This window comes from Oncorhynchus clarkii, chromosome 23 (assembly GCF_045791955.1).
Source record: "Oncorhynchus clarkii lewisi isolate Uvic-CL-2024 chromosome 23, UVic_Ocla_1.0, whole genome shotgun sequence".
NCBI lineage: Eukaryota > Metazoa > Chordata > Actinopteri > Salmoniformes > Salmonidae > Oncorhynchus > Oncorhynchus clarkii.
In genome coordinates this window covers 30,914,562-30,940,743 of record NC_092169.1, presented here as the reverse complement: position 1 = coordinate 30,940,743, position 26,182 = coordinate 30,914,562, and the positions used below count along the sequence as shown (strand labels likewise).

The 26,182-nt window shown below is 43.4% G+C and overlaps 1 protein-coding gene across 1 annotated transcript in view; it reads left to right on the top strand.

The window, feature by feature from the left end:
• Window positions 1–26,182, top strand: part of LOC139381353 (RNA binding protein fox-1 homolog 3-like) — a 753,561-nt gene that overhangs the window by 515,114 nt on the left and 212,265 nt on the right. Inside the window, exon 5 of the mRNA XM_071124817.1 lies at window positions 12,783–12,907. Within this exon, the coding sequence (XP_070980918.1) occupies window positions 12,783–12,907 (125 nt within the window). The remainder of the gene's footprint in view (window positions 1–12,782; window positions 12,908–26,182) is intronic.

Sequence of the window (26,182 nt, the reverse complement as noted above, 5' to 3'; positions counted from 1 at the left end):
TTCAAAGGCTTGTGTGTGTACTCTTGCGTGTTAGCACCCTACCCCTGGGTAGGGTGCTAGGGTGATAAAGCAGCCAGCCCTACGCCTGTCTCTGCAGTAAGGTTTGCGCGTGTGTAGCCGCACTGCTCTCTAACAATAAAACGCATGTGGCCTGGGAAAGCACAAGTGCCATTTTAATATGGGTGCCTCCCAAATGGCACCCTATATAATGCACTACGTTTGACCAGAACCACCACCGACAAGAGGGAGAATGCATTTTATTTTCAAGACAGAATGCAGTTATTTTTTCTTAATGTGCATTGTGTTATACTACACTAAAAAAATCTGGGTAAAAAAAAAAAAAACGCAGCGCTGTGTAAATATTGAACAGAACACAAGTTGAGTTATTTGACCCAGCCAGTTGGGCACTTAGTGCCTTCAGAAAGTATTCATACCCCCTTATTCCATATTTTGTTGTATTACAGCATGAATTTACTTGTGACAGAAGTCGTGACAGTTGTGCGACAAAAATGAAGCTTTGGAAGTCATTGATCATGTGCTTCTGATAGTGATCCAGGCATCGGCACATTGCTTTCGACGCATGCCTCCGAGTGTCGGTATCAAACCTAGAAAATGGATCAAATAGATGTATTTTCTCACCCATCAACACACAATAGCCCATATTGAAATATGGGTGTGATCATTCTACAGTGCTCTCTACAGCACACGCTCAAACAAGTGTGATTAGAACACTTTATTAGAATGTCTAGTTACGACTGACTCAACAGTTAGCATTTGAGCTGGACACTTTCACAGAAACATTGTGCACAAATACAGCCTTTACTATCATGACTCAAGGCGAGACCCAGATGCAGACACAGGAGGCAGATGGTTGGAATCTTACAATGTTTAATAATCCAAAAGGAGTAGGCAAGAGAATTGTCATGGACAGAAAAAAGTGCAAAACTAGATTCCAGGAGATACAGAGTTGCAGGAAGGCGGGTACAGAGTCCAGAACAGGCAAGGGTCAAAACCGGGAGGACTAGAAAAAAAGAAAGTCAGGAGTACGGGGAAGAAAGAAAAAAAGTTTCCCTTCCCCCCTAGGGACGCCACCTGGCATCCTACCTGGGTGCATACCTGGTTGACCGGGGTGTCAGCGGTGGAAGTCGGTGATGAGGGCTGGATCCAGGATGTGTCTAGCGGGAACCCAGCACCTCTCTTCCGGGCCATAACCCTCCCAGTCAACCAGGTACTGGAAACCCCTGCATGTGGTCGAACACCCAGGAGACATTTTGCAATGTGTAGGCCGGATGGCCATCAATGACACGGGGAGGGGGGTGGACCTGGGCCTGGGGACAGAAGACAAATAACTGAGACATGGGCTTAATCTTAGACACATGGAAAGTAGGGTGAATACGGAGGGTAGGGGGTAACACAAGATGGACAGCAGTGGAACTTAGGACTCTGCAGATGGGAAAAGGACCAATGAAACAGTTTGCGGGACTCTACCCAAAGGGGAAGGCCCCATGTGGACAGCCATACTCTCTGCCCAATGCGGTAGCGGGGAGCTGGGGTCCGGCGACAGTCCGCTTGTCGGCAATACCTGGAGGAGTTCTTGAGAATAGCCGCCCTGGTTCTTCTCCAGGAACGTCGACAACCGTGGACAAACATCTGGGCCGAGGGTACGCTGACCTCCTGTTCTTGTTCCGGGAAGAGTGGAGTCTGATACCCCATTGGAGCACTCGAATGGAGGGAGTCCTGTGGCCGAACAGGGAAGGGTGATCCAGGCATACGTCACCCAATCTGGTTGTCGGCTCAAGGAAGTGGGATTGGTTAAGACCAGGCATCTCAGGGTGGTTTCCAGGTCTTGGTTGGCTCGCTCCGACTGACCGTTAGTTTGGGGATGGAATCCGGATGACAGGCTGGCCGACGACCCGGCCGGTGACCCAGTAAGGGTGCAGAATGCCTTCCAGAACTGAGACGAGAACCCCGATTGGAGACCAATTCTCCATGGATCTGCACCATATCTGCACCATAAGCTGGGCCGTCTCCTTGGCAGAAGGTAGTTTGAGGAGGTGGCTGAAATGGGCGGCCTTGCAGAACCGGTCGACTACCGTCAGAATGACAGTGTTGACATCAGACAGAGGGAGCCCAGTGGCAAAGTCCAGAGATATGAGACCAGGAACAATGAGGGACTGGTAGTGGCTGCAGTAGGCCAGAAAGAGCTTGCCGTGGAGTCTTGTTCTGAGCACACACTGCATGTGGCAACAAAGGCAGAGACGTTAGGAACCATGGTGGGCCACCAGAAACGTTGTCGGAGGAAGACTAGTGTACGGCGGGACCCTGGATGACAGGTCAGCCAGTAGGAATGAGCCCATTCCAGGATCCGGGACCGGACTGGGTTAGGGACAAACAGCCGGTTAGCTGGGCCCCCTTCTGGTCCAGGCTCGGAGCTTTGCGCCTTACGAACCAGGTTCTCAATACCCTAATTCACAGTGGCAGCAAGGCATGAGGTAGGGAGAATCGTTGAGGTCGAGGGTGTGGGTGTGGCAGAGGAACTGTATAGGTGGGAGAGAGTGTCAGACTTCACATTCTTTGACCCTGGGCGGTAGGAAATGGTGAAGTTGAATCTGGTAAACAGGAGAGCCCACCGAGCCTGCCTGGAGTTGAGGCGCTTGGCTGTACTGAGATTCCAAGTTTTTATGGTCGGTCCAGACCAAACATGGCTGTTCTATGCATTCCAGCCACTCTTCCAACACCACCTTAACTGCCAGGAGTTCTCAATTGCCTGCATCGTAGTTCCTCTCTGCAGGATTGTGACGATGGGATAGGAAGGCACAGAGATGAAGCTTCTGGTCCTGGGCAGATCGCTGGGACAGGATGGCCCCCACGCCAACATCCGAAGCATCAACTTCCGCCACAAATTGACGCAAGGGATCCGGATGGATGAGGATGGGTGCTGTTGCGAACCAATGCTTCAGGTCCTCAAAGGCTTTGTCGACAGCTGGAGACCATTTGAACGGTATCTTGGGAGAGGTGAGTGCTGAGAGGCCGCCAGGGTGCTGTAGTCCCAAATGAAACGGCGGTAGAAGTTTACATAAATCAAGAAACCGTTGCAACTGCACCCTGGTTTCACCTTTCTAGGATCCATCTGAACATTGCCCTCAGCAGTGACATATCCCAGACAGTTGATAGTAGAGCGGTGGAACTCACACTTCTCGGCTTTCACGAACAGTTGGTTCTCCAGGAGGCACTGAAGGACCTGTCTGACATGAAGAACATGTTCTTGTGCAGATCGGGGAAAGAAAAAAAAACAGGATGTCATCAAGGTACACAAACACAAACCAGTTTAGCATGTCCCCAGGCACATCATTGACCAAACCCTGAAAAACAGCAGGGGCGTTGGGGAGTCCAAATGGCACGACCTCGTACTCATAATGTCCACTGGTCCCCCCCCCCCCCCGCATATCCGAACCAGGTTTTGAAGGTCCAACTTGGAAAATATGGTGGCCTCCTGGAGAGGTTCAAATGCTGAGGAGAGGGGTAGGGGGTAACGATTCTTGACAGTAATGCCGTTAAGTCCATGGTAGTCAATGCACGGACGCAGGGTCTTGTAATTCTTCACAAAGAAAAACCCTGCGCTGGCAGGAGTTGCAGATGAACAGACAGCCCCAGTGGCCAGAGACTCCTCTATGTATTCCTCCATAGCTTTGGTCTCTGGTCCGGACAGAGAATACAACTGACCCCGAGATGATGTAGTGCCTGGGAGAAGATCAATGGCACAGTCATAAGGACGGCGCGGGGGAAGGGAAGCAGCATATGCCTTACTAAAGAACTCCAGGAGGTAATGGTACTCAGTGGGAATGGCATCCACAGTCTTGCTAACGTCCTGAGGAAGACGACTTGGTGAAGGCTGTGCTGCTTGAAGGCAGTGGGAATGTCAAAATGGGCTCCAACCCAGGATGGAGCTCGTGGTCCAGTCAATCACAGGATTGTGTTTTTGTAGCCAGGAAAATCCCAAAACAACTGGAACATGGAGAAATGCAATGAAGAGGAACCGTGGTCTCACTGTGGTTACCAGAAACCAGAATTATGGAATTCCCAGTCTGACTCACCATAGTGCTGGTACCCACTAAGGACAAGGGTTTCCTAATAGGGCAGGTAACAAAATGTCCTGCCCCTCCACAGTACAGACACACATTACTGTTCATTCTCTGTGAGCATTTCCCAACTGACAACCCAACTGCATAGGCTCAGGAGTATCCAACTCACTTCGAATCCTCTTGTAAAAGCTGCCTTCAGAAACCTCCGGATTCCCTCGAAGGTGAAAGAGCCATAGCGGGTGCCCGAGTGTGTCCGAGACCAGACCTCAGTCCTACGTTCCCTTAGGCGTCCATTGATTTTGATGGTTAGGGCGATAAGGGAGTCGAGTCCACCGGTAATTCCCGAGCAGCTAGCTCATCCTTTACATCCTTAGATAATCCTTGCAGAAAAGTATCAAAAAGAGACTCTGGATTCCAAACTCTCGGCGACCAACGTGCAAAAATCAACCGCGTAGTCTGCCACACTAAGGGAGTTTTGATGCAAGTCAAGCTGTTTACTGGCCGCCTTTCTCCCAGATACCTTTCTCACCTCTGCCATAAATTCCTCCAGATGACCACAAATGGCAGATTGTTGCTCCCAAACTGCCGTATCCCAGGAGAGCACCCTTCCCGACATTAGAGTAATGATATACGCCATCTTCGATCGGTCTGAAGGAAACTAAGATGGCTGCAGCTCAAAAATAAGCAAGCACTGAGAAAGAAAACCTCGGCAGGCACCAGGATTCACCAAATATCGCTCTGGGGGTGGTAAGAGGGGTTATCGGGGAGCCGGGATAGTCTGTACCAACTCACCAAAGATAGGGGGAAAAAATTACTGAGTGATTGTTTTTTTCCCCAGAGGTGGCAGGCAGTCTCTTATCTAACATGGTCATGGCGTTCCGTCAAGGACCTGAGCCCTTCCAAAAGGCCCTGTAACAGTGGGACAGTGGGCTGAGCTGGTCCAAGTCTGCTGGGTCTGTCATGGCCAGTTCGTACTATCATGACACAAGGTGAGACCCAGATGCAGATGGTTGGAGTCTTACAATGTTTAATAATCCAAAAGGAGTAGGCAAGAGAATGGTCGCGGACAGGCAAAAGCTAAAAACCAGATCAGAGTCCGGGAGGTACAGAGTTGCAGAAAGGCTCGTGGTCAAGGCAGGCAGAATGGTCAGGCAGGTGGGTACAGAGTCCAGAACAGGCAAGGGTCAAAACCGGGAGAACTAGAAAAAAAGAGAATAGCAAAGGGATATGGGAAAAACCGCTGGTTGACTTAGAACAAACGAGACGAACTGGCACGGAAAGACAGAAAACACAGGGATATATACACTGGGGAAAACAAGCGTCACATGGAGGGGGTGAAGATACCCTGACAGGTGAAACTGATCAGGGTGTGACACTTTACAATGTTATGTCCTCAATGTGAGCAGTATATTTTTGGATGCAATGTTCAGACAATCACAGAAGTAGCAACAGCATAAAACAATTCTCATCCAAATCGGAAAATGTTGGCTACATTAGTTCTAGCGGTAACTGAGTACAGTGTGAGCTAACAGAAGAGGTCAGATTTTGTCAATTCTCTTACTGGTGATCTAAATAATTGAGTAAATCCCTTTAATTTAGTAAATAAAGAAACGATTATCCACACAAACCATTTTCTGATTGTGATTTATTGATACAAGTGGCCGTGGTGATGTTAATATATTGATTTGTCACCACAGATGGTTTGTCTACTGTTATGGCTAGATGGAGTAGCTAGGCCTACAAAAGCTCTATCTAGTGGTCGCGTCCGGGACCACAGTAGTCGACAACTGTAGCGTTGTAGCTAAGCCTAACCCTAACCATTTTCCTAAACTTAACCTCATTCTCTTAACCTTGTATGTTAATTAATTAACTAATAGGCCAAATAAATTCTTCAAATTAAGCACATTAATCCACTTTACAATGGGTGTAGAGACTAAATGGCATACATACGCAGCACGTGAGTTTCAAGTTTGAGTAAGATAATTTTCACCATAAAAATGCACCTTTATAATGAAAGCATTACATGCGTTATCGCATTTGATAATGGTGTTTTCCCACTAATGAAACATTCATGCTTATAGCCTACTGCTGTGTGTGCATTGCTGCACTTATACGTAAAATGGCTCATACTTTTCCATGAAATTTTACCAGAGAAGATGGCAGACGTTTTACGTGCCCCCAACTGATTGTGTTTTTTTTGTTTGTTTATTTGAGTTGTTTGTAACTTGTTTTTTTACTTATTTTGTACATAATGTTGCCGTTACCATCTCTTATGTCTGGCAGAATCCTTTTTTTCCTTTAATGAGTCTGACAAGCCTGACGCGAACGGTATACTGCTTTCTTGGGAATAGGCCCAGATCCCAGTGATTTGCGTGAAGAGGAGGCAAAGAAAAAGGGGCTGTAGGGCGGGCTGCCTTCTGAGAATTCGTAGGAGATCGAATAAACCCCCACTTCCTTCCAATCTGCAAGCAAACCTGCAATGTTTGGACAATAAAATAGATGACCTACGCAGAAGATTACACTCCCAACGGGACATTTAAAACTATAATATCTTATGCTTCACGGAGTCTTGGCTGAATGATGACACTATCAACATACAGCTGGCAGGTTATACGCTGCACCGGCAGGATAGAACAGTGGCGTCTGGTAAGACAAGGGACGGCGGACTATCTATTTTTATAAATAACAGCTAGTGCACGATATCTAAGTCTCGATCTATTGCCGCCTGAGGTAGAGTATCTCATGATAAGCTGTAGACCACACTATCTACCTAGAGAGTTTTCATCTGTATTTTTCATAGATGTTTTACATACCACCACAGTCAGAGGCTGGCACTAAGACAGCATTGAATGAGCTGTATTCCACCATAATAAACAAGAAGACACTCACCCAGAGGCGGCACTCCTAGTAGCCGGGGGGACTTAAATCCATTTTACCAAATTTCTATCAGCATGTGCAACCTTAGGAAAAAACCTGGACCACCTTTACTCCACACACAGAGATGCATACAAAGCTCTCCCTCGCTCTCCATTTGGAAATTCTGACCATAATTATATCCTGCTTACAAGCAAAAATTAAAGCAGGAAGCACCAGTGACTAGATCAATAAAAGAAAGAGGTCAGATGAAGCAGATACTAAACTACAGGACTGTTTTTCTAGCACAGACTAGAATGTGTTCCGGGATTCCTCCAATGGCATTGAGGAGTACACCACATCAGTCACTGGCTTCATCAATAAGTGCATCGATGACGTCATCCCCATAGTGACTGTACGTACATACCCCATCTAGAAGCCATGGATTACAGGCAACATCTGCACTGAGCTAACGGCTAGAGCTGCTGCTTTCAAGGAGTGGGACTCTAACCCGGAAGCTTAAAAGAAATCACGCTATGCCCGCCGACAAGCAATCAAACAGGAAAATCGTCAATACAGGACTTCAGGATCAAATCGTACTACACCGGCTCTGACGCTCATCGGATGTGGCAGAGCTTGAAAACCGTTACAGACTACAAATGGAAGCAGAGCCGAGAGCTGCCCAGTGACACGAGCCTAGCAGACGAGCTAAACTACTCATATAATCGCTTTGAGGCAAATAACACTGAAACATGCATGAGAGCACCAGCACCACAAAGACGACTGTGTGATCCCTCTCTCCGCAGCCCATGTGAGTAAGATCTTTAAACAGGTCAACATTCACAAGGCCGCAGGGCCAGGCGGATTACCAGGACGTGTACTGCGAGCATGCGCTGACCAACTGGCAAGTGTCTTCACTGACCTTTTCAACCTCTTCGTCTGAGTCTGTAGTACCAACATGTTTAAGCAGTCCACCATAGTGCCTGTGCCCAAAAACATTAAGGTAACCTGCCGAAATGACTACCGACTCACATCAACACCATTATCCCAGAAACCCTAGACCCACTCCAATTTGCATAATGCCCCAACAGATCCACATATGATGCAATCTCTATTGCACTCCACACTGCCCTTTGCCACTTGGACAAAAGGAACACCTATGTGAGAATGCTATTCATTGACTACAGCTCAGCGTTCAACAGCATAGTGCCCTCAAAGCTCATCAATAAGCTAAGGACCCTGGGACTAAACACCTCCCTCTGCAACTGGATCCTGGACTTCCTGACGGGCCGCCCCCAGGTGGTAAGGGTAGGTAACAACACACAGGGGCCACTCAGGGATGCGTGCTCAGTCCTCCCTGTTCACTAATGACTGCACTGCCAGGCACGACTCCAACACCATCATTAAGTTTGCAGACGACACAACAGTGGTAGGCCTGATCACCGACAACGACGAGACAGCCTATAGGGAGGAGGTCAGAGACCTGGCCGGGTGGTGCCAGGACAACAATCTCTCCCTCAACATGATCAAAACAAAGGAGATGATTGTGGACTAGGGTGAGAGCTTCAAGTTCCTTGGTGTCCACATCACCAGCAAACTCACATGGTCCAAACACACCAAGACAGTCGTGAAGAGGGAACGACAAAACCTATTCCCCCTCAGGAGACTGAAAAGATTTGGCATGGGTCCTCAGATCCTCAAAAGGATATTATACAGCTGCATCATCGAGAGCATCCCGACTGGTTGCATCACTGCTTGGTATGGCAACTGCTTGGCCTCCGATCACAAGGCACTACAGGAGGGTAGTGTGAATGGCCCAGTACATCACTGGGGCCAAGTTTCCTGACATCCAGGACCTCTATACCAAGCGGTGTCAGAGGAAGGCCTTAAAAATTGTCAAAGACCCTAGCCACCCTCGTCATAGACTGGTCTCTCTACTACCACACGGCAAGTCAATTCAGAGCACCAAGTCTAGGTCCAAGAGGCTTCTAAACAGCTTTTACCCCCAAGCCATAAAACTCCTGAACACCTAATCAAATGGCTACCCAGACTATTTGCACCCCCCCCCCCTTCTTTTACACCACTGCTGCTCTCTGTTGTTATCATCTATGCATAGTCACTTTAATAACTCTACCTACATGTACATATTACCTCAACTAACTGGTGCCCCCCTGTATATACACTGCTCCAAAAAATAAAGGGAACACTAAAATAACACATCCTAGATCTGAATGAAATATTCTTATTAAATACTTTTTTCTTTACATAGTTGAATGTGCTGACAACAAAATCATACAAAACTTATCAATGGAAATCAAATTTATCAGCCCATGGAGGTCTGGATTTGGAGTCACACTCAAAATTAAAGTGGAAAACCACACTACAGGCTGATCCAACTTTGATGTAATGTCCTTAAAACAAGTCAAAATGAGGCTCAGTATGACCTCCCTACAATACTTATGCATGCTCCTGATGAGGTGGCGGATGGTCTCCTGAGGGATCTCTTCCCAGACCTCCACACCTGGACTAAAGCATCCGCAAACTCCTGGACAGTCTGTGGTGCAACGTGGCGTTGGTGGATGGAGCGAGACATGATGTCCCAGATGTGCTCAATTGGATTCAGGTCTGGGGAACGGGCGGGCCAGTCCATAGCATCAATGCCTTCCTCTTGCAGGAACTGCTGACACACACCAGCCACATGAGGTCTAGCATTGTCTTGCATTAGGAGGAACCCAGGGCCAACCGCACCAGCATATGGTCTCACAAGGGGTCTGAGGATCTCATATCGGTACCTAATGGCAGTCAGGCTACCTCTGGCGAGCACATGGAGGGCTGTGTGGCCCCCGAAAGAAATGCCACCCCACACCATGACTGACCCACCGCCAAACCGTTCATGCTAGAGGATGTTGCAGGTAGCAGAACGTTCTCCACGGCGTCTCCAGACTGTCACGTCTGTCACATGTGCTCAGTGTGAACCTGCTTTTATCTGTGAAGGGCACAGGGCGCCAGTGGCGAATTTGCCAATCTTGTTCTCTGGCAAATGAAAAACGTCCTGCACGGTGTTGGGCTTGTGAGATAGACCAGATCAGGTGACAGAGGGCCATGTGATTGAGATGTGCTTCGGCGCATGCAGCACACAGGGAGAAAGGAGTTCAGCCATTGGCAGCAAAAGGCATGTATTTTTATAGGGGGCTTTACAGCTGCACAAAGGGGATCCCGTTGGGTAATTTAAGGCATTATCAAGTGTTTGTCAAATTGTGAATGAGAGACTGAGGAAGTGTGTACAGCCAGCATTAAAAAAAACAAAGCAGAGCTCACGCCTTTCATGCAACTTTTTTCAAATCATCATTAGAGTCACATCAATCAGCCTTAGAATGTATTAAAAATCAAAACATATAGCCTAACATTTGTACCACAATTGGAGTAACATAACTAACTAAATTAAGCACATAGGAGTACCTGTTTCTTTGTTAACAGCTGAACATAGAATAGCCGCATATGTGCACTCCCTCAAATGGTTTGGAGAAAATTGCCTTTCTAATGTTTTCAGCTTTGTTCAATTGTATTCTTCATACTATAAAATACTATCAAATAATGCCATGGAATTCTCAGCAAATCTTGTATGCTATATAAACTAGTGTAGCCCACAGCCATATGTCATAGCCAGATCAGGATCTAACATAAGGACAACTCAGGGTTTAAGCCATTTAATGTATAATTGCAGCAATGCGCACACGGCAGTAGGCTATAAGCAACAAGTGAAATGATTACTGAACAAGTTTTTTTTTAATTGGACGTATACAGTTCCATTATGCAATTATATTGACAATATCTCACACACCTCCCCACTCCCTCATCCTCCCTGCTCCCTGATCCTCCCTACTCCCTCTCCCTCCTTGCTAGAATACAAAAGCTGTCCTCAATCTTCGGCAAATTAAGACATCTAGTTCCAGTTATGATGTTGGGAAGTTATAGTATGTTCAATACTTTGTGTGTGTGTGTGTGTGTGTGTGGTTTCAGAATAAAGAATACAGAATTATTATCAAATAAAATAATATACCAGGATATAGCATTAAAACAATATTACAATGACGTAGCACAGTAACTGAAGGGCTCCACAAGGACTCCACATGGGGCAGGGCAGAGCTAAGATAATCAGGCCAAATTAATACACAGGCCAGTGCAATGGTCATGATAATGCCAGGACAGCTTCAAAGGATACAACACAAGCTAATACTTATTTGATGCCATTAGCATTTGCATTGTTTTGCAGAATTAATAGAAACATGTAACTACATAAGCACAATTAAGTATAATAATAGAGTAATTATTAGTAAGGCAAACAACAATGAAGGCAATGCGGGAGCCAGCTGGAAAATGTGTCAGGGGAGAAAAGTTCGGGGAGGTTCTGTTCCGACTGGAGATGTACAAATGTCTGCATACTTAACCCGAAGAAACACTGGGAGAGTGCTTGGGCTCTCTTCGAAGAGAGAAGTATGTCCAGCTCATCTAGCTTATCCTCGCCTTACATTAGCATATCATGCCTCAAACGTACATCGTCCGCTACAGTGAAATGGGCAACTTCTATGTGAATTAATGAGGAGGCTGAGAACACCTAATTCAAACTGTTCTTAGAAAATCATGTCAATTTGAAACATAGCCTCTAGACAATTAGCAGGCAGCGTGTCTTGGTTTGAGGGCAGCACGGTTTAACTGTCCTGTTGCATAACAATAACATTTTAGAATAACCCAATGACCCAATGACCCAATTCTGACATCACGTGCATGAGAAAACTCACACTGTACTGTTAGAGATAGAGATATTTAGAACTCGAGCATGAAAAAGTGAATAAAAACCCAATAAATGGCTAAATTTACCCATCTATGGGTTGGGGGTGTAGCTTTCAGATAGATATTTTTGGCCACCCATGAGAGTAAACTTTATTCCTGTTCATTGTAAGTTTGTACATTGAAAATGTATAGTTAACCACATTACAGACTTTAATATCAAATTAATATCATTATTTAAGCTTTGTTAAAGCTACAAAAGTTTCCGTGCTCAACCTTAAAATATGTTGACAAAACAACTGAACAGATAAACTGGAATGACAATTACTCTCACAGGTGGCCAAAAATAACTATCTGAAAGCCACGCCCCTACTAACCCATGTCTCCAATCTTCTGTTCTGACCCAGTGGTTCATAGCTCAATTTCCCAGAATCAACACCCCAACCTGGCTCTTTTTAAGTTTACATACCAAACAACACAGCATTTTTCTGGAATACAGACACAAATCCTCTGGATCCCTCTGTTATGCAATGAGACAACAGTACAGTCCTCTTTATTTTATTTTTAAGCAGACACTGGTTTATAAACATTACACTTTTTGTTTTTGGGCAATGTATGAATGATTTGCGTGTGTGTGTGCCTGTGTTTATGCTTGCTTTTGTTCCCTGAGTGTGTGAAAATATAGTTTGTCTCTCCATCTTTTTCTTCCTGTGTGTTTCTCTCTCCCTGACCTATCCAATAACTCTGTCCAGGAAGTTCGCTGTTTATTAACTCAGTCCATTTCTTTCTTTCTTTCTTTCTTTCTTTCTTTCTTTCTTTCTTTCTTTCTTTCTTTCTTTCTTTCTTTCTTTCTTTCTTTCTTTCTTTCTTTCTGTCTGTCTGTCTGTCTGTCTGTCTGTCTGTCTGTCTGTCTCTTTCTCTCTTGCTCTCTCTCTCTTTCACTGTCTCTCTCTCATCCTTTTTACATTATTTTCTATAATATATTGTATGACATCACATTTTATGTATTTCTGCATATGAACCAAGACATTTACCTATCATGAATTTCTATCTCCATAGAAACCAAACCAGGAACTGGCTTGTGTAAGCAGCAGGGAACCATTGCTCTTTTTGGCAACGTGGTGTACAGCGGCCTGCTCAACGAACATATCTGGCATTTCGGGATACCCATCGTCACCAGACTGGTGAGTTTTGGGGAGTCCTCCCTTCCTCTCTGTCTATCATCACTTACTGTGCTGTGATTGATCTCTGCTCCATCGTGGATGGTTGTTCTGTGCCACTGCTATGTTTAAAAAAAAACTGCAGTCTTGAACATGTCAGACACACTGTAAACCCCAAGGCATTTTTAGCTCAAATACTTCTAGTAAAGTGAACTCAAAGTCAAGTCCTCACACTGATCTAATCCTGGCAGTAATTATGAATGCAGGTTGCGGGTGACTACAAGTTTTCCAGAAATCGTTTTCCAGAAATCCCGGAAATCAATTTTTTTTTTACCAGTAAATTACTGGAATTCTGCAACCCTACGTTCAGCCCTGATGTAGCCTGTAAACCATGAGTTTTAGGACATTGCATTAGAGTAAAGCTAGGCCTCAAAATAAGGCCTCATGAGATATGTATTGTTGGTGTTTCCTTTATTTTGGCAGTTATTTGTATGTGCTTGCGATAAAACCTAATCCACAGTTATTTTTTTACTATTGACACTCTGTGGCTAAATTATGCTCTCTAGTGTTTGATACATTTTTTAAATAATAGTTGTAAAAAAAAAATGCCTCTTGGGCCCCCTACAGGCTTGGGTGCAAAGGCTTTCAGCACCTGAAAAGGCGTCCTCATGCTTCCCTTATTATGATAACATTTTGTGAAGTTTTGGTCTTCGGCAAGAGACATTTTTTTCTCAAGTCAAGCCGAAGTTCTACACCCCTTCGTCATTCATTGGTCAACAGTAAGGATTCTTTGTTGTCATTCATCGATAGACGATTCATCGATACAAGATCTCCTCTGCAAAAATGTAAAAATTAATGACATATTTCTTAAATTATCTTCGATTCATTCTGACTACTTTGAGGAAGTGTATACTGGCTACGGCGTCTCAAGATGGACAAACAGTATTATTGACATGTTTCTCTTTTTTCAAACCGAAGGTCTTATAGTTAAGGGAGTATGTGAGAATACTCAGCCGAATACTCAGGATTCCACACCCTAATAGGGATCTATTGTTTTAATCATATCACAATCCACTTTTACCATTTGAATGTAGACCCGAATACAATACTTTTTTGTAGTAATTTTTCTGACATATATTTTATTCAAATATGCAAACGAGGCAATACCTCACTAAATGTGTATTTGCATACCATGCAAATTCATTTTTCTGGACACTGGATGAAGTCAGCCTAAATACACTACATGACCAAAAGTATGTGGACACCTGCTCGTCGAACATCTCATTCCGAAATCATGGACATTGGTCACAAATGGAGTTGGTCACCCTTTGCTGCTATAACAGCCTCCACTCTTCTGGGAAGGCTTTCTACTAGATGTTGGAACATTGCAGCGGGGACTTGCTTCCATTCAGCCACAAGAGCATTAGTGAGGTCGGGCACTGATGTTGGGCGATTAGGCCTGTCTCGCAGTCGGCGTTCTAAATCATCCAAAGGGTGTTTAATGTGGTTGAGCTCAGGGCTCTGTGCAGGCCAGTCAAGTTCTTCCAAACCGATCCTGACAAACCATCTCTGAATGGACCTCGCTTTGTGCATGGGGGCATTAAGATTTCCCTTCACTGGAACTGAAGGGATAGCCCGAACCATGAAAAACAGACCCAGACCATTATTCCTCCTCCACCAAACTTTACAGTTTGCACTATGTATTGGGGCAGTTAGAATTTTCCTGGCATCTGCCAAATCCAGATTTATCCATCGGACTGCCAGTTTCCAATGCTCCAGAGTCCAATTGTGGCAAGCTTTACACCACTCCAGCCGACGATTGGCATTGCGCATGGTGATCTTAAGCTTGTGTGCGGCTGCTCGGCCATGGAAACCCATTTAATGAAGCTCCTGATGAACAGTTATTGTGCTGACATTGCTTCCAGGGGCAGTTTAGAACTCTGTAATGAGTGTTACAACCTAGGAGAGATGATTTTTACGCACTTCAGCACTCAGTGGTCCCGTTGTGTGACCTACCACTTTGAGCCTGAGCCATTGTTGCTTCAGAAGTTTCCACTTCACAATAACAGCACTTACATTTGACCGGGGCAGCTCTAGGAGTGCAGAAATTTGACAAACTGACTTGTTGGAAAGGTGTCATCCTATGACGGTGCCACGTTGAAAGTCACTGAGCTCTTCAGTAAGGCCGTTCCAATGCCAATGTAAGGCCATTCTTCTGTAAGGCAATTCTACTGCTAATCTCTATGGAGATTGCATGGCTGTGTGCTCAATTCTATACACCTATCAGCAATGTGTGTGGCTGAAATAGCCGAATACACTAATTTGAGGTGTGTCCACATACTTGTGTATATATAGTGTATTTGTGTTTCATTTTGTTAAGACACTCCAGGACCGGGCTTCTCCAGAGCAAATTGTGGATAAATACTTTTCTCATCTTTCAATCTGTAAAATACTATAGACATTTTTGGCACATTTTTCCCATTTTTTAAAATCCAGGATAAAACATTTACAACATATTAGCATTCCCTCTGGGCAAGTCTGGATAATATATTCAAGGATAACCACATGCAATTTGGTAAATGCAGATGCTTCTGAAGCTGATAAAAGTGTGTTGGCGTGTGGGAAGAGTCTGACTTTCAGGGAAATGGCAGTTAGAATTAGACTACAAAACGACAAACGCTTATTTAGACCCCATCACCATCTCTTCAAAGTACGTTACTAAATGTAGTCCAGTCTGCAATATTCTCTATGAAATGGGCTTTGAAACTATGTGTAATTCAATGTGTTGATCTTTAAAATGATTGATGTATGTCCATGAATGTGGTTAAAATTCAAATTTTTAGGTCAAAAAAACTAATATTAATAGACCAAAATACCAACAAATTGGCAGATGCTAAAAAAGAAATTCAGCCTGTGGTGCCTGTCCTTAAGTTTCCTCAAAAGGTTTGAGTAATGACAACACATTGGGGTTTATAGTGCAGCGTGTAATAGCAATTATTGAAGTTGTATTAATATAATTGTTTGATATAGTAATGCTGTAAATCCAAATAAAAGGGAATTTGTTTGCTGAATATTGAAGTAGAGGAATTGTTTAAAAATCTCAAATTGGGAAAACTAAATTCAACTGAAAGTTGCTGATAATAATGTACATGATGATTGTTTATGAAGTAATATAAGAAACATTACATTTCGAATGATTGCACCATCCTTTAAAGGCTACATAACATTTTCAGATCAGCTATAGACAGTTATGAGTCTACTTAGAGGGTTTTGATTGAGGCTAGTTTGGTGATATGCTAATTTGCTCTCATGATTTTTTCTGATGTAAGTTGGTTTGACTTTTATACTTTTATTCAATCCAATATATTTCCTCAGAGTTCTGAATATTTAATTGTGAATATTTATATAGCAGCTGATATCATCAAAAATGTTACGAGCTTGGTCCATATTTTATTGATACAGACATTTGATGGCGCACACTCACACACAAACACATACAGACACACACAGACTCTGACATACACTCTGACAGACTCAGGCACACACACATGCGCCAACACACACACACAGACTCTGACATACACTCTGACAGACTCAGGCACACACACATGCGCCAACACACACACACGTTAAATGATTCAGTGCATGCTACAGCTGTCAAAGCCCAGGGTTGGAGAGACGGGGTAGAAATGAAATAGATGTCAAACTGAACAGCTGTCCTTGGCATAGCTCATGTTTTAATATTGCAAGGTGTTTGTATAGTGGAGGAATATGACACTGGGCCCAACTCTGCTGGGGCAGTATTCATACTATAACATGTTTGTTTGTTTGTGTGTGTGTGTGTTCTTGTGTGGGCATGTGCACATTTGCACGTCTGCAAGTGGATTGTTCATACACCAAGAAGACGTGTAAGAGGACATATTACCTGTAAAATAACCCTGAAGACTTGCCTTGATTGACCATTCTTCCTACAATAGGGAATATAGTCAATGATTAATCAGAGGCAGTTGTTCGGAACCAATGACTAGTCTCTTCTTTCAGAGGACTAAGTAATGAATAAGTTAATTGAGGTAATTGAAAACGACTGGAGAATCCTCTCCTCCATTCTACTGCAGAGACAGAGAGAGAGAGAGAGAGGGCGAGAGAGAGGGGGAGAGAGAGAGATATGGGGTGTGCAGAGAGAGAGAGAGAAAGTGGATAGAGAGAGCGAGAGAGAGAGAGAGAGAGAGAGAGAGAGAGAGAGAGAGAGAGAGAGAGAGAGAGAGAGAGAGAGAGAGAGAGAAAGTGGATAGAGAGAGAGAGAGAGAGAGAGAGAGAGAGAGAGAGAGAGAGCAACAGCCCTGCACTGGCTGCTCCATTTACTTTATCATACACACAGAACAGATGACAGAGGCAAATGCACTACAAGCTAATGAGTAGGGGTGTGTGTGTGTGTATTAATTTGTGTGTGTGGCTGTTGTCAACTACCTTTGCTGTGAAAGCCTGTTTGGTTCCTGACAGTCAAAATCATATTTGGTTTACATAGCTAGGTAGCTAGTCTAAGGGTGACTGCAGCAAATATAATTACAGGTGTTCCCTTTTCATCTTAGCCAAAGATACTTATAGGTTTCCCCTTTACTCTGTGTCTGTGGTTAGCTAGTTACCAGTTAGCTAGTCTTCAGCCAGCATGGAACAAAAGGGGGAAGGGTCGTTCAAAACCAGGAGTCTGGAACCAAAATCGTTTCGTTTCATAAAATGCTTTATTTCCGACCTGCAAAATAAAGTTCTGAAACGGTTCAATCAATCTTTTTTGTTTTTTGGTTTGTTCCCTGTACAGGATTCAACCCCTGCTCAAAACTGTCTCAGTTGTCATTTCAACACATGAAAAGACATGTCAAACAGAACATGTATAATCATTCTTGACATCATTGATAGTTATGGTTGATGAATATCGTCTGGCAGTCAATGTTTTGTCTATATTGACACATTTAAAATGACCAAACAGTTGGACAAACAAATCAGTTGTGAAACCACGATGTGATGTATGACAGGATTTGGATGTTGCATGACATTTCTTTGTTGTTTGAGTTGTTTTATGTTAAAGCAAATTAGCTTGAGATGATTTCACTGCAACACTGCGTCCATGTTGCTTGACATTTAAAGGAACGGGATTAGGATGATGCTGCGGAATCTTTAATATGTAGTATAAATTATTTTAAGACTACAGTGCCTGATTTCCGGCACCAGATTTACTGGTTAATAATGATATGTTTACATGACTTATATTGTTTTATTTTATTTGATTGTTTTACAATTCAAAATAAAAAAAACTGTTCTAGGACACTCAGATGCTTCTCTGTCGAATAAATGGGTCTTTGGCGCCATACGGCGGTCGGCTGCATCATTACCCATTTTGGGTAACCCATTTTGTCAGGTCCTTAGAAAAACAGCTCTCCAAATCAACTATTTCGCAACACAGACATCCCCGACGTTATTCAAAATATTGCCTTCTTGCAAGATTGATTGATGAATACAGCCACAGCAAAACAGTTCAAAATGTCTTTCAGCTCAAGAGGATTTATGAAACAGAAGGATATTAAAGACCCCCTATTTCGACTTAATTCCTGTCCTTTAGGATAAATTATTGTTTAGGTTCCACCTCTGAAGAATGACACAGGATGGATGCCAATACATATTCACAAAATGGGGGGTGGGAAGATTGTGGGTGATTCCCACATGGATTGATGCCCTTAGACGAACCATCAAACAGGCAAGGCATCAAAACAGGACTACGATTGAATGCTACTACACTGGCTCTGACGCTCATCGGATGTGGCAGGGCTTGAAAACTATTACGGACTACAAAGGAAAACCCAGGCGCAAGCTGCCCAGTGACGCAAGCCTACCAGACAAACTAAATGCCTTTTATGCTTGCTTTGAGGCAAGCAACACTGAAGCATGCATGAGAGCACCAGCTGTTCCAGACAACTGTGTGATCATGCTCTCCATAGCCGATGTGAACAAGATCTTTAAACAGGTCAACATTCACAAAGCCACTGGGCCAGACTGGTCACTAGGACGTGTACTCAAAGCATAAGAGGACAAAATGGCAAGTGTCTTAACTGACATTTTCAACCTCTCCCTGACCGAGTCTGTAATACCTACATGTTTCAAACAGACACACATAGTCCCTGTGCCAAAGATAACCTTCTTAAATGATTACCGCCCCGTAGCACTCAAGTTGGTAGCCATGAAGTGCTTTGAAAGGCTGGTCACATCAACACCATCATGCCGGAAACCCTAGACCCACTCCAATTCACATACCTCCCCAGCAGATCCACAGATGATGCAATCTCTGGACAAAAGGAACACCTATGTGAGAATGCTGTTCATTAACTACAGCTCAGCGTTCAACACCATAGTGCCCTCAAAGCTCATCACTAAGCTAAGGATCCCGGGACTAAACACCTACCTCTGTAACTGACTAGAACGGTTTGGACTCTAGACACGTTTTTTCTCCGTTCTATTTGGTAGACTCATGCCATGGTTCTCACAGGTAGGGGAAGTGCTACAATGACTTAGCTCACGATGCAAACCGCAAATTATATGTCACAACACCCTGAGGGCATCAGACACGAAACTAAACACCAATACTTGATGTAACAACAGCTCAAAATAGATTAACAAGTGTATGACATTGTCTACTGCGGGCACCTTTTCATTATAGGATAGACACTTGATTTCTAGCTGCACCAATCAAATCCTTTATTGTAGGGGGATGCAATCATATCACACACAATTTTACCATTTGTAAAAAAAAAAACAACAACATATGGATATTTTTTATACAGACTAGATCAGAAAGAGGTGAAACTTGACAAATTATCCAAAGGATTATAATAAAATGAGTCCATGGCTCAGGTGTAGGCTACGGTGAAAGCTGTAGCCAGAGACAGAAGAGGAAGCTAGACAGCCCACTCTTTTTTTTCTGTTTTTTTTCTGGATCAATGCAAGTCAATGAACAAAGTAGACCCGACCCAGATGCTTTTGCATTGGTGTCTATGGGAGACCCACCCTGTTAATTAAGTAGACCGGAACTGACTATTTATTTACAATGGTATACGGCCTGAGTAACTATCTAAATTTATCCACCATCTTTGCTATAGCCAAAGATTATCTATTATGTTGCTCAGTTCAGTCGTGACTCATGAACTTCGCAGGTGTTTCTAATTAATAAATAATACCATGCTGGTGGGTGGTACCATTCAAATAAAACCCAGGCCTGAAATGAAATGTAAGCAAAAAAACTATGTGCACATCATTTCATAGGAAAATACACGTCATTGGCACGAATTTGCACAAAGTGGGCAGTTCAGGTTTGTCACTTCAAGGCCAAATATATCATACTTTGACTAAAACGATGACTTATTTACTTAAATAGTTGTGCAATGTCATGGGTAAGCTTTGGCTGTCATCTTTCATTTGAAAAGTGGATTTCTACTGGTGTAGATGCCTCACCAGTTTCAACGTCAACAGTGAATGCTGGATGCTGGCCTTCTAGGCAGAGCTCCTCTGTCCAGTGTCTGTGTTCTTTGCAACTCTGCCTAGAAGGCCAGGATCCCGGAGTCGCCTCTGTTGATGTTGAGACTGGTGTTTTGCAGGTACTATTTAATGAAGCTGCCAGTTGAGGACTTGTGAGGCATCTGTTTCTCAAACTAGACACCCTAATGTACTTGTCCTCTTGCTCAGTTTTGCACCAGGGCCTCCCACTCCTCTTTCTATTCTGGTTGGAGCCAGTTTGCACTGTTCTGTGAAGCGAGTAGTACACAGCGTTGTACGAGATCTTCAATTTCTTGGCAATTTCTCGCATGGAACAGCCTTAATTTCTCAGAACAATAATAGACTGACGAGTTTCAGAAGAAAGTATTGGTTCTGGTCATTTTGAGCCTGTAATCGAACCCACAAATGCTGATCCTCCAGATACTCAACTAGTCTAAAGAAGGCCAGTTTTATTGTTTCTTTAATCAGAACAACAGTTTTCAGCTGTGCTAACATCATTGCAAAAGGGTTTTGATGGTTGCTGATAATGAGCCTCTGTATGCCTATGTAGATATTTCATAAAAAAAACAGGTGTTTTTCCAACGTATACAAGTTGGAAGTTTACATACACCTTAGCCAAATACATTTAAACCATTTTTTTCACAATTCCTGACATTTAATCCTAGTAAAAATTCCCTGTCTTAGGTCAGTTAGTATCACCACTTTATTTTAAGAATGTGACATTTCTGAATAATAGTAGAGAGAATTATTTATTTTAGCTTTTATTTCTTTCATCACATTCCCAGTAGGTCAGACATTTACATACACTCAATTAGTATTTGGTTTCCTTGCCTTTAAATTGTTCAACTTGGGTCAAACGTTTCGGGTAGCCTTCCTCAAGTTGGGGTGAATTCTGGCCCATTCCTCCTGACTGAGCTGGTGTAACTGAGTCAGATTTGTAGGCCTTGCTCCTTGCTCACACACGTTTTTTCAGTTCTGCCCACATATTTTCTATAGGTTTGAGGTCAGGGATTAGTGATGGCCACTCCAATACCGTGACTTTGTTGTCCTTAAGACATTTTGCCACAACTTTGGAAGAAGGCTTGGTGTCAATGTCCATTTGGAAGACCCATTTGCGACCAAGTTTTAACTTCCTGACTGATGTCTTGAGATGTTGCTTCAATATATCCACGTATTTTTTTCCTCATAATGCCATCTATTTTGTGAAGTGCACCAGTCCCTCCTGTAGCAAGCACCCCCACAACATGATGCTGCCACCCCTGTGCTTCACTGTTGGGATGGTGTTCTTCGGCTTGCAAGCCTCCCCAAAATGTATGATCTTTGTCCCCATGTGCAGTTGCAAACCGTAGTCTGGCTTTTTAATGGTGGTTTTGGAGCAGTGGCTTCTTCCTTGCTGAGCGGCCTATCAGATTATGTCGATATCGGACGCGATTTACTGTGGATATAGATACTTTTGTACCTGTTTCCTCCAGCATTTTTACAAGGTCCTTTGCTGTTGTTCTGGGATTGATTTGCACTTTTCACACTAAAGTACGCTCATCTCTAGGAGACAGAACGCGTCTCATTCCTGAGTGGTATGATGGCTATGTGGTCCCAAGATGTTTATACTTGCATACTATTGTTTGTACATATGAACGTGGTACCTTCAGGCATTTGGAAATTACTCCCAAGGATGAACCAGACTTGTGGAGGTCTACAATTTCTTTTCTGAGGTCTTGGCTGATTTCTTTTGATTTTCCCATGATGTCAAGCAAAGAGGCACTGAGTTTGAAGGTAGGCCTTGAAATACATCCACAGGTACACCTCCAATGGACTCAAATGATGTCAATTAACCTATCAGAAGCTTCTAAAGTCATGACATAATTTTAATGGCACAGTCAACTTAGTGTATGTGAGCTTCTGACACACTGGAATTGTGATACAGTGAATTATAAGTGAAATAATCTGTCTGTAAACAATTGTTGAAAAAATGACTTGTGTCATGCACAAAGTAGATGTCCTAACCGACTTTAAGTGGTTGAAAAATGAGTTTTAATGACTCCAACCTAAGTGTATGTAAACTTCCGAATTCAACTGTATGTATATATATATATATTTACATATAGTTACGTATATATATATATATTTACATACAGTTGACTATATATATATATATATATATACACTGCTCAAAAAAATAAAGGGAACACTTAAACAACACAATGTAACTCCAAGTCACACTTCTGTGAAATCAAACTGTCCACTTTGAAAGCAACACTGATTGACAATAAAATTCACATGCTGTTGTGCAAATGGAATAGACAACAGGTGGAAATTATAGGCAATTAGCAAGACACCCCAAATAAAGGAGTGGTTCTGCAGGTGGTGACCACAGACCACTTCTCAGTTCCTATGCTTCCTGGCTGATGTTTGGTCACTTTTGAATGCTGGTGGTGCTTTCACTCTAGTGGTAGCATGAGACGGAGTCTACAACCCACACAAGTGGCTCAGGTAGTGCAGCTCATCCAGGATGGCACATCAATTCGAGCTGTGGCAAGAAGGTTTGCTGTGTCTGTCAGCATAGTGTCCAGAACATGGAGGCGCTACCAGGAGACAGGCCAGTACATCAGGAGACGTGGAGGAGGCCAACAACCCAGCAACAGGACCGCTACCTCCGCCTTTGTGCAAGGAGGAGCAGGAGGAGCACTGCCAGAGCCCTGCAAAATGACCTCAGCAGGCCACAAATGTGCATGTGTCTGCTCAAACGGTCAGAAACTCCATGAGGGTGGTATGAGGGCCCGACATCCACAGGTGGGGGTTATGCTTACAGCCCAACACCGTACAGGATGTTTGGCATTTGCCAGAGAACACCAAGATTGGCAAATTCGCCACTGGCGCCCTGTGCTCTTCACAGATGAAAGCAGGTTCACACTGAGCACATGTGACAGACGTGACAGTCTGGAGACGCCATGGAGAACGTTCTGCTGCCTGCAACATCCTCCAGCATGACCGGTTTTGGCGGTGGGTCAGTCATGGTGTGGGGTGGCATTTCTTTGGGATGCCGCACAGCATGTGCTCGCCAGAGGAAGCCTGACTGCCATTTTGTACCGAGATGAGCTCCTCAGACCCCTTGTGAGACCATATGCTGGTGCGGTTGGCCCTGGGTTCCTCCTAATGCAAGACAATGCTAGACCTCATGTGGCTGGAGTGTGTCAGCAGTTCCTGCAAGAGGAAGGCATTGATGCTATGGACTGGCCCGCCCGTTCCCCAGACCTGAATCCAATTGAGCACATCTGGGACATCATGTCTCGCTCCATCCACCAACGCCACGTTGCACCACAGACTGTCCAGGAGTTTGCGGATGCTTTAGTCCAGGTCTGGAGGTCTGGGAGGAGATCCCTCAGGAGACCATCCGCCACCTCATCAGGAGCATGTATAGGTATTGTAGGGAGGTCATACAGGCACGTGGAAGCCACGCACACTACTGAGCCTCATTTTGACTTGTTTTAAGGACATTACATCAAAGTTGGATCAGCCTGTAGTGTGGTTTTCCATTTGGAGTGTGACTCCAAATCCAGACCTCCATGGGTTGATAAATTTGATTTCCATTGATCATTTTTGTGTGATTTTGTTGTCAGCACATTCAACTATGTAAAGAAAAAAGTATTTAATAAGAATATTTCATTCATTCAGATCTAGGATGTGTTATTTTAGTGTTCCCTTAATTTTTTTGAGCAGTGTATATAGCACCATAACGTTTTTTTATTGTGGTTTAATAGCCATTTTCTATTCTTAAAATCCATTGTATTTATTAAATAATTAATTCAGTTATATAAAAAAAAAGCTGTGGCCAAAACACACTCCAAAATATTCTAATGAGCCACAGCCCCTACATTTAAATTATTACTAAAAGAGGAAATAACCCTTTTTTGAACTGCAAAGAACCATTGAAATTCTCAAAGTTATGCTACGCTTGATACCGGAGCTCCGAGGCATCACTATCACTTTATCAGAAGTACCTCATCATTGACCTCCAAAGCATTGTTTGATCACATGCTTTTTCAAACCATGTGTGGCAAAATGTGAGATCCCACTGATTTCACCGTGGGTTCTGTTGATTCTTTTGACACTGACATCTACTGGACACTGTACTTACAAATATAGCTAGGGTTTTATCCATAATGTTCACCTGACTAGGGGTGACAGGTAGCCTAGTGGTTAGAGCGTTGGGCCAGGAAGGTTGCTAGCTCGAATCCCTGAGCTGACATGGTAAAAATCTGTCGTTCTGCTCCCGGATAAGGCATTTAACCCACTGATCCTAGGCGGTCATTGTAAATAAGAATTTGTTCTTAACTGACTTGTCTTGTTAAATAAATATAAACTATTTTAAAAAGTAGTAGAGGAGAGAACTAGGGGATATTCAGGGACGTGAGAGGATGAGTTTTAATCCCGTTAAAGGCACACTATTTAGAAAATGGTTCTTCATGCACTGTTAATAGTTTTTATTTAGTGTAGTATAAGCTTAATTTGAAAAATAGTCAACTTGAAGGCAAAGAAGAGAAGCATGATGTAAGATGCAAACCTGATATTCCAACTGATTATAGGCTACTAAAGCCAAAAGCTACACCACAGTGTTATCCTGATAATATTGGAGAAAAAACATTGATCTGATAATCACACACTTCTATTTATTGCTGGCCAGCTGATGTTACTAATATGCATTGTGTACAGATAATGAAGCTCAGTTTTTCAGCACAATTTGGTGAAAGCGGAGAAGCCTTCAGAAAGCCTTGATTTCCCATCGCTAGTTCCACATAGAACCATCACCCTTCCCAAAGACCCCTTGAGGAAGCCTAATTTCTTAGTGTGAGTCACCAAGGACACCCTTCTGCCACATGTAGAATGCATGGGAGAATTGGCAGTGCTAAAGCCACAAGTGTATAGTAGATTTACAATAATCTATTCTAATTCTGTGGTAAACCAAATACGAACAACAGTGGTGAAATGTGACAACAGGATCTAGGCCTTCAGAGAGACAGTAAAATGATCAAACCTGCTACAGTATTACTTCCCATTGCAAATATATTGCAAATACACTAACCGGTGAGTTCAAATAAACTAACCGGTGAGTTCAAATACTCTAACCGGTGAGTTCAAATACACAAACCGGTGAGTTCAAATACACAAACCGGTGAGTTCAAATACACAAACCGGTGAGTTCAAATACACAAACCGGTGAGTTCAAATACACAAACCGGTGAGTTCAAATACTCTAACCGGTGAGTTCAAATACACTAACCGGTGAGTTCAAATACACTAACCGGTGAGTTCAAATACACTAACCGGTGAGTTCAAATACTCTAACCGGTGAGTTCAAATACACTAACCGGTGAGTTCAAATACACTAACCAGTGAGTTTTAACAATATTTCACACTCGTTACTTTCAGAGATAGCTACAGCAAGTGAGCTGAAAAAAAAACTGTGCCACTCACCATACGATTATCATTTGAAAACTATGTTTGAAAGTTAATCTTGAAAAGGGTGATGCTAACACTAATACAACACAAGCTAGTTACTAGCGTGGGAAAACTACTGCTCGCTATTGCCACTGATTATTTGCCCTTGGGATCTCAGCTCTTGCGCTCACATTTTTTTAAACGGTCCCACCCATTGCATGTTAAATTGTGATTGGTTCATTCCACTGTCTCTCCAAAATGCAGCTCTAATACATTTGAATGGCAGAGGCCTTCTGTCCAGCTTCTGGAGTCCTAGCCAATGCC